Source organism: Camarhynchus parvulus, chromosome 1A (assembly GCF_901933205.1).
Source record: "Camarhynchus parvulus chromosome 1A, STF_HiC, whole genome shotgun sequence".
Classification (NCBI taxonomy): domain Eukaryota; kingdom Metazoa; phylum Chordata; class Aves; order Passeriformes; family Thraupidae; genus Camarhynchus; species Camarhynchus parvulus.
The window spans coordinates 31,629,142-31,638,655 of record NC_044586.1 but is presented as its reverse complement, the minus strand read 5'-3'; the positions used below and the strand labels follow the sequence as shown (position 1 = coordinate 31,638,655).

Below are 9,514 nucleotides of genomic sequence, written 5' to 3'. Positions count from 1 at the left end.
TTGGGAGGTCGTTCATTAGAAAAGTGCCCATCTCTCGGCGCTCCAAAGGAGCGGTGCGGAGCAAATTGTCTCCTGGGGACTGGAGGGGGCTTGCCCAGACAGCTCCCGGCAAGGGCTGTGGTGGGATATGCTAATAAAGACTGGCCTCTGCGGACCAGCCTCCCTTTCCATGTATATATAAGGGCCCCCCGCATCAGCCGAAGGACACTTGGTCTCGGGTCCCTAATTACGGAGGAAATTGCCCCAGCGCGCTGCGGAGCGCCTCGCCGAGAGCCGGTGGCCGCCGTCTCGTACTGACGCCTCCGCAGCAGGGATGGAGGTGATGGACAGCTGCAAGTTCTCCCCGTCCGAGCTCTTCTATGACAGCTCTTGTCTCTCCTCCCCGGAGGGCGAGTTTCCCGAGGATTTTGAGCCCAGGGATCTGCCTCCTTTCAGCGCCCACGAGCCCCCCGAGCCCGCCTGCTCCGAGGAAGAGGAGCATGTCCGAGCTCCCACTGGCCACCACCAAGCTGGTCACTGCCTCATGTGGGCTTGCAAAGCCTGCAAAAGAAAATCCACCACAATGGACCGGCGGAAGGCAGCCACCATGAGGGAGAGGAGGAGGCTGAAGAAAGTGAACCAGGCTTTTGAGACCCTGAAGAGATGCACCACTGCCAACCCCAACCAAAGACTCCCCAAAGTAGAGATCCTGCGAAACGCCATCAGATACATCGAGAGCCTCCAGGAGCTCTTGAGAGAACAGGTAGAAAACTACTATCACCTGCCGGGACAGAGTTGCTCCGAACCGACCAGCCCCACTTCCAGCTGCTCCGACGGGATGGTAAGACAGAGGCAGGAGCCATGGGGCTGTGGGGACCCCAGGATGGCCCGCGGGCAAGTCACCCTGGGCCCAACGCCGTGGGACCAGTCCCATGGGTGTGGGACGGGTCGAACGCACCCGGACATCAGGAAAGGGTGGACAGTTTTCCCTGGAACAGGCCCCTTCCCAGGTTTTCCGCTGAGCACGCACATGGGCTCTCCAGAGATGCATGGGGGGGAGGTAGCGCTGCCCGAGGGCACCCTGCAGGGCCCGGCGTCCCCTCTGCTGTCCCTTAGCGCGGCCCTAGAGGGGTAAGGCTGGGGGAGATGGGAAGGCGCTGCCCAGGGCCAGCAGCCTGGCTGGGGGCGGCTGCTTCGCTCCCTCTCCGCCGGCCTTTATGGCCCTTTCCCTTCTCGGGGAGCGTCCCGCTGGCCCCTGGGCGGGGGCGTCAGGGCCGGCACTCTCCCCTCGCTGTCTTGCAGGCCGACTGTGGCAGCCCCGTTTGGTCGGCGAGAGGCGGCAGCTTCGACGCCGTCTACTGCGCCGAGATGGCTCACGGTAAGCGCGACTCGAGCCGCGCGGCCTGGGGGTGGAGGCGGGGCCCGGACCCCGCGCTGCCCGAGGCGCCGGGGGGAGGCAGCGCGGCGCCCCGCGGTAACGCGCTGCCCTGCCCCGGCCCTCCCCTCGGCGCAGGGTACGCCGCCGACCAGAGCAGCGCCCTGTCCAGCCTGGACTGCCTCTCCAGCATCGTGGACCGTCTGTCCCCGGCGGAGGAGCCAGGGCTGTCCCTCCGCGACGCCGACTCCCTCTCGCCCAGCGCCAGCATCGACTCGGGGCCGGAGACGCCCGGGACGCCGCTGCCCCGACGGACGTACCAGGCGCTATGAGGGGCCCGCGGGCCGGCACCCCGCGCCTGCCGCCGGGGCCGCCTCCCGCGCCCGGCCACCTCTTGCAAACGCTTCTCGGGCGAGAGGGGCAGCCCCGGAGCCCCTTGGGCCGCCGCTTCCCTCTGGGGCTGCAGGTAAAGCACCGCGCCCGCCCCCGGCCAGGGATTTCCCGCACCCCGGCAGGGCGGGCAGGCCCCGGGGCTCGGGACACACGCGCTGCCCTGGAATCTCCGCTGCAAATAAAACGTGCTGTGAGAGAGCTGTCTGGCCGGCTGGTTCTTTAAGTGCATTCCCTGGCATGCGGGAGGGCAGCGGGACTCGGCTGCGGGGCGGCCGCCAGCATCCCTGCTGAGCCCCCATCCAGCCTCGGTCGTCCCTGAGCTCCTGCCTGCGGGACACCCCCTCTTCCCGCCCCCATCACGGCCGTCCCCAGCCGGGACGTGGAGTGTCCTGCCGGGCTGGGGCCTGGGAGCTTGTCTGTCCTTCCACCAATGTGCACTATTCTGAGACCACTCATGGAGCAACAAAAACGTGGACGTTTAAATTCTCACACTGTATGTCCTGTTATGGGCAGAGTTTCCTTTATTTTCTGCAAAATAAAAATACTATTTCGCAGTCATATTTTTCTAAACTCTCCGCCCCGCCTTCCCTTCACATTCACCTCTGCAAAACTCGAGTTTCTTTCACTGGGTATGAAGATGGACTGTGTATTCCAGAATTTGGCCCTAAAATTGCGTGGTGACTGCTGTCAAAACAACTGTATGATCTAGCTCTGATGCTGTGGTGGGGAATTTTACTTGTTGCTCTGGCAGAGACAAATTTAGTAAAGTTAGTAAGAACAAACCACTTGTATCTCTTTCATAAGCCACGGGGTATATTTCACAATATTCAGAAAGCAATATGGATTTATTTGCTCCTAATTACTTTGGTCTTTTGGTCCAGGATGCAAATTCATTACTCTACATCGCTCTAGAAATAACCAGGTCAACTTTTCATGTGTTTTCAGATTTAACAAGTATTTCCTTCCAGGCACTAAATTAGGTCTATCTACCATGAAAAATTTCCATAGTTTCGGACTCTTCTAGATATAATTCAAAACTTTCTTAGCCACCCCTCAAAAAAAAAAAAAAAAGTGAGATGGAGAGATGGGCTCTTTCAGTTCATCCAGAAATGTTTCATATGATAAATACTCTGAGTGGGAAGGGATATATCCACCTCGCTATTGTGGGATAAGGATGTATTTGCCATTTGTGTTTGTGTTGCTAGCGCTCGGCGGCCAAGGGGCCTGGCAGTGGTATTTCATCTCTGATAAATCTTTTGCTTGAACCCAGCCCAGCTGAGTCATGTCACCAAAAGTTATAATCTGACTGGCCTTTGGCAGCATCTCTGAACCTAAGATAAAAGAAGCCTTTGCTTAGGGATGGCTCTGTCCCTGTACCACACTGAGGGTCTCTGTCCCCCCTCAAGGGGCCACAGAGAAAGCGAGGTGGCACCTGCCTTCCTGAGCCTGCAGCAGGGCAGCAGCAGGTGTGTGTCTGACACAGGGCAAGGCCAGCCCACCCTTTGTGCAAAGCCTCCCTCAAAATTACTTCCTCTCCTTGCCCATAGCCTTGAGGTAAGTGCTCTTTTCTTGCAGAATATTTCAGGAGGAGCCTTGACCGGAATGGGCATTCTGTGTATACAGATATGTCTGAACTCATCATGGACTAGAAGTGGTTTTAAAGCCATGAGTTGGAGTCATGCAGAGGTACAAACAAGGTATTCTCACACTCCTGTCACTGCTTCAGCAGTATGCAAGTGCCTTAACACAGACATAGTGTTGGTTCTGGGGGATCACTTCCCAAGCCTTCTGTTCACAGGAATTCTTATGCAAGACTGTGAACATCACTGGTTTTATTTCCTGGCTCTCACACTCTGATGCAGTGTTGCAGTGTTCACTCCTCTCAATCAAAATACTATCCCAAGGATACTTCTTATGCCCAGGATTTAATAGAGTGCAGATGATTTGAAATGGTATTTTAAAGTGAGCTAAGCTAGAGAACTTTCAGCATTTCATTCTGCACAGTGCTGACCTTGGCAAGTGATCTTGGATGAAGTATGCAGAGTAACACTAGCAAATCACATGCTGGTAATGTACACCTCTCTTTGGCTGGCAGACATTTTAGGAGTCGCAAAAAGGTCAATACTTCTGAGAAGTAGATTTTCAGAGTGTGAGGAGAAGCATTCCGTCTGGAGGATGTTTGTCCATAGGCTCCTAAATCCTGTTACAGTAGTTTACAACATCTAGGTTTTGCTATACACATCTGGGAAACAAAATCTTAATTCCAGGACACCTATGAAAGAAGCTCCCATGAGGCAAAAAGTGCAATAATCCTTGTAAGGAACAGAAGTGAACTCCATGAAACTGCCTTCAGTCTGTGGATTGGGAAGAACAAAGAAGCTGTTGGGAGATAACACCGTACTGGTCAGATTGTACATGTTTCATAATAATATTAATAAGTGGAACTGAAAAGAAAGATTTGTATTCTATATGAAACATGTTTGTTTAAGGAAGGCTGTGCCCAGAAATAAATAAGAAGGTCATGGTCTAGAAAGGCTGAGCTCCACCTTTCCCAACTCCTACAATATGTCTTATTGCTTAAGGCTCTGGGGCAGCGTGTAGTGGCCTCACAAGCAGGTGCAGGGATGCCTCATGGTGTCAGAATAATGAATGTAACACAGAAGGTGTGTTACAGCAAGTTTTCTGACTACCACTCACTGCAAGGAAAGGCATAATTCTGTACACTTTTTAGAATACAATAATGTTGTATTTTATCTCTGAAAACCATGCATATTTGACTTAAATTATGACTGAGGGAGGCAGCTGAGCTTTGGTTTTTTTGTGTGTGAAGTCTCTTGTATCTTTTGTTGATAAACCAAACAGAGATCTTTAGTGAAATAAATATTTTAAATTCAGATCAAAAGGGACATTTGTACATTGCAAAACTAACATAGAAACTGGAAAAGATCCCTTAAATATAACATCAAGACAAAAATCCTGCTTTCTTAATGTTCAGATTTCTTGAGTTACTTGTGTGGAAAACAACTCCTTTTGCCTGTAGGAAAAGATCAGACTCTTTCTTTTCCTGTGGTAAGGCTTAAAAGTGATAAATTTTTAGTAATTAGTTCTTGGAGGATGAAGGGATCTTTATTTGTAGTGCTTGTCTAATTATGCCTAGGAACACCTCAAATTCACAGCTACATTTCAGTGGAAAATCAGCATCTCTTCTTCCCAGTTCACCCTGCTTATCAGGAGCAGTCAGACTTTACCACAGCAGGCAGCTCACCTCTCCCCACCTTAAACCTCCTTCCTCACTCCCTTCTTCCCTCCTTTCCTCCTCTTCTCCACCTTCTCCTCTGCAGAACCCTTGGCTCGCTCACCACTTTTCCCTGCTCCTCTCAGCTGGACCTTGGCGTGCTGGAGGACTCACAGCTGGCCAGCTGACTTCTGACCTTTGGCAGGTTCTGCGTGGGGTTTCAGCCTTACAGCTGGCCACAACTGCCCTCCTGGCAACTAAAGGCCTAATGAGCTTGGCCAGCTGGAGACTGGGCTGAATCCCGCTGGCTGATTTGACCCTGCGTGAGGGATTGAGGGGTTCACCCCAAAATATGGAGGGAATGAGCAGTGGATCTGTCTATGTGCTGCTGCCTCAGGGCATTAGAGCCAGGCTTCTCCTACAGCCAGCTGGATTACTGGGATGACTAAAAAAACAGACAGCAGAGCTGTTTTTTCTCATTTTTTTTTGAATGGAGTTTGCTGTTGAGTATTAGGCTTCATTAGTGACTATTACCCTTACTGCATCTCATGGTGTTCACTCCACAGAATCCAAGAGATACGCCCATCCACCAGCCCAGGACTGGGCTGAGGGAGTTATCCCCCTTCCCAAACACAGTGGGATATATTGTTCCTTTATGTACCAGGTGCCCCACTTTCCTATCTCCAGGAGGTTATGCATCTTGGACACATCATGAAAAACATTGTACTGCTACTTTCTCAAAAGTCTCCTGCTTTCCACTCCCCGGACCAGCTGAAAGGCGTCATTGATCCATGGAGTCTGTTTACTTCTTGAGCATTAGTAACCTTTATGAGCTGCCTGGCAATCTGCTGAAAAATGTTGCTGGCTACGATGCCAAAGGCATTGCTCATCTGTGCTTGAAAAAAGAGATACCATGATATATGAGGGTCAGCAGGCCCAGAGAGAGATCAGAAAGGTGTTTCAGTATTTGCATTAAATCAGGTGAATTTGGGTCTGACACTCTCTGAGAGGCCTTCAGACCTGGAGTAGCAACAGAGGAAAAAATGTGCATTTTTTCTCATTATTTCTCTGATCTTCTGCAAATAAATGCTTTCGAACTGATACTATTTTCTGTTTTAAAAATCCACATAACATAACTTGAAAAAGTAACTTTAAAAGCATTAAACCCCCTTCCAGTTGGCTGGAGTAGAGTCAGTCAGTCACTTGGAGGTGGCTGCCTCTGCTCTGTCCTCACTGTCATGGTTCCGTCTCCTTTGGATAGTATCAAACTGATATTGGGAGCAGACACTACACTCCCTTCTCCTCTGGGTCTGTGCCTACCAAGGGCTGTCATTCTGAGCCTAGGATTCTGACATTTCATTAATATTGTGTCTTGAGCAGCTGGGAGTCCTTCTGGTCTTTTTTTCACAGGTTGTATATAATGCTGTGGATTCCCAAATGGGAATAGTTTGGCTGTAAAACTTCTTCAAATGGATGAGCAGCATCCTCTTGGATGCCTGCAGTACTGAAGACTTACACAGCACCTAAATAGTAAGATTTGAGCTCATAATCCCTTCCTAAATGGGGATTTTTCTGGGTGTCATCCTGAGTTTAAACATTCACCCTCCTCTTTCTTGCAAACTTTGTGCAACTCTTTACCTGGTCACAGGTAATGTGTGACCTCCAGTGAGGAGTTTGTTCCTGGTGTGCAACTGGCCAAGGAACACGCATCCCATGAAAGTGCTTCATGTGGTGGGAAAGCAGGCACCCCAGTAATCTGAAGCTGTTTGATTGCTTGAACTATGGGTGAGTTAATACCCAATCTGGGAGAAAGTGCCTATCTCGTATTGGGAATTCCCTTTGGAAGACACACCTGGTGACAGAAAAAAAGGGGATTCCTGCTGAAACCAGGAAGGTCAGCCACAGAAAGGGAGGGCAGTGGTAACACGGCTGTATATGCAGCTACTCAATATGGAACGAAGGGATGGTGACCCTGAGCAACTGGGAAAAAGTTTAATAACTCCAAAATACCTTATGCTGAGCATGAAGTAGAGGAGAAACCAAGTAAACAAGGGCTGAGGCAGCTGTATCCTACCAGTGCCTGAACCACAGATTTCTCACATGTTTATTTCTGGGGTGAAATACAAAAATGACTGAACTTTGAAACATGAAACTTGTTATTTCTAAACTTCCTAATAAATGGCACAGTGAAACCCTTTAGAAAAGTACTTATGAAATTGGACTTCTCAAGCAGAAGTGGTCTGCTCTGAGGAGTATCCTGACCATGTCTGCCTTCCAGAGAGACAGAGACATGTTCAGGTCTCTGACCTGACCATCCCCATTGCTCTCTTTACTGTGGAAGATAAGAAAAAAAGAAATATGTATTTTGGTGTATAGTCTTGCTTTAATACATTCTTTCAACAATACCATGATTACTTACATTCCTTTTTATAAAGTGAATAGTCCTATTTTTTAACTGCTTTTTATTGTCCATTTTTTCCATCTATATAGAGTTTTATTGTTGATAAGCAATATACTTGTTTACATGAATAAGTTTGAGTCCCATTTGGGTTGAATATGTATATAAACATCTCTTTATCTTCATGTAAACTCTCCTTTAATCAGAAATAATGTATTAAAAAGTCAGCTAGACAGCTAGGTTTATTCTTCCTGCAACTCCACTGAAGCCCCTGGAGTTTCACCAGGAACAGATTTGGGCCAGAAGGCCTAGAGTATAGTTACAATATATTCATTTTCTCATGCTTCAAAAATGGACTGTTTATGCGCCAAGCTGTAAAGTGATATTCATGATGACTGAAGCCTGAACAACATTAAAATATCCAGATCCTCTGCTCCAAATCCTCTGGTATCTGAAACTGTTCCTTTGCTTTCAAAAGGAGGGGTTTGTTGCTGCTGAGGGTAAACAAGGGCAGAGGCACAGCTTTGGTGCTCAAGCTGAAATGAGGACTAGCCTAACTGATAGTGAAGCTTAACTGTGAGGAGCCTATGTCTCAGAAGCTGCCCCAGCCCCCAAGGGCCCTCTGCACCAGCCCAGCCTTCCTGCTCCTGTGGCAGAAGGTTTCTGTTGATCCTTTCAGCTCAGAAACCCTTGTGAGACTTGCTTCCCTATTCCCAGAGGAGCCCCCTTTTCAGAGGAATTTTTCTTTAAATGAAAAGTACTGTGGAAAATTGCTTTTTATTGCAATTATAATGGATACAGTGGTTCACATAACTTGCAGTGTGCTTGAGAGCCAGAGCCCACACTCTGTTCACACACTGGCATATCAAGTATAATCACGTTTTTTGTTTAACTTGGCCATGATATCTAGAAGTAGGAGCTCACAATAACTCACAATTGTGCTCACAATAACTGCAGTGTTGTTTTGATGGTCTTCAATGCCAATCAGCTGTTACTAATAAATAGGTAAGATAAGGTAGGTACCTCCTTACTTAGCACAGTAGTTATTGATAGGTAGTAAGTGCATGGAGCTCTTGAAGAACTCTTCCTCTGGAGCCTAATTATTTTTTAAAAAACTGTGCCTATCTGTTTAGTCAGAAAGAAATCCACAGAGAAAATGTTGCTGAACACATGATAAAACCCTCCACTTAAAAAAAAAAAAATCAGATCCGTTAAAAAGAAATCAGTATGTCTAAAATATTAGAGTAAGATGCAACAGAGTTTATTTTCACATCCTTTTGAACCAGTAAAAATACCTGTGCACAGGCATACTTTATACATGCAGGTTTTAGCAAGTTCAGAGCTGAAAAATGGAGTCCATTTGGGGGAAGGAAGAAAACCAATATGACAGTATTACTAGATTCTTTACTTAAAATGACATAGGAGTATTTTGGGGGGGATTGGTCATGTGAATCTTCAGCCCTCATATAATTTTAATGATATGTAATCCTGGTATGTTATATGTAGATGTCTGTAGTGTCTCAGGCAAAGCTTTTGCCCATAGCTTTACCATAATACTGCTACAGGCGATTTTTTCAGAAAACTCAGGGCCTTTAGAGATGTTAGAGGCTCCTGGCAAGCAGCAGTTCTGCAAGGGTGAGATTCACCTGAATAGCTGTTTGATTCTAATCTTGAAGTTCACTTGGTTAAAGCTGTGAGCAACACCTACAACTGTTCTTCCTCTAATTACAGGAAGAAATGTGTCTGGCAAATATTTGGTGGTTTATGAATGCTTTTATGTTCCCTTTTCCTGTTTCCTTTTGAAAAGGAGAAAAGCAGTGTATAATCCAGTTGAAAATGTGGGTTATCTGAGAAGTGCCTGTGCTGTAAGAATTAGAGCATTGCCCCAATATTAAACAATCCTCTAAAATTTTCTGGTGATGTGCATGCTCAGGCAGGATTTGGCAGGTCAGAGCTGACGTCGGTGCTGTTCAGCATGGCAGACATGCAGACCTGGGCTCTAACTTAAAGCTGGAAGCAGGGAGAAGAACTTCTGGATTAATTTTGATGCTGCAATTCTCCCACTGCAATTAAATGAAATGAAGAACATGATAAGAGAAGGGAAAAAACCCTGAATCCATATTGAAAGCATATG

General features: G+C 47.8%; 1 protein-coding gene across 1 annotated transcript; it reads left to right on the top strand.

The window, feature by feature from the left end:
- Positions 1–221: 221 nt before the first annotated feature.
- On the top strand, positions 222–2,229 carry MYF5 (myogenic factor 5). The gene is made up of 3 exons (XM_030960272.1): positions 222–820; positions 1,282–1,357; positions 1,493–2,229. The coding sequence occupies exons 1-3, from the start codon at positions 314–316 to the stop codon at positions 1,684–1,686; spliced, it is 777 nt and encodes a 258-aa protein (XP_030816132.1). The 5' UTR covers positions 222–313; the 3' UTR covers positions 1,687–2,229.
- Positions 2,230–9,514: the final 7,285 nt, after the last annotated feature.

What these genes read in the sequence shown, in the direction of transcription:
- MYF5 (XM_030960272.1), top strand. Translation starts at nt 314, where the DNA reads ATGGAGGTGATGGACAGCTGCAAGTTCTCCCCGTCCGAGCTCTTCTAT. An exon ending in CCAGCTGCTCCGACGGGATG is followed by an intron (nt 821 to 1,281) that starts GTAAGACAGAGG and finishes GCTGTCTTGCAG; the next exon opens with GCCGACTGTGGCAGCCCCGT. An exon ending in CTGCGCCGAGATGGCTCACG is followed by an intron (nt 1,358 to 1,492) that starts GTAAGCGCGACT and finishes CCCTCGGCGCAG; the next exon opens with GGTACGCCGCCGACCAGAGC.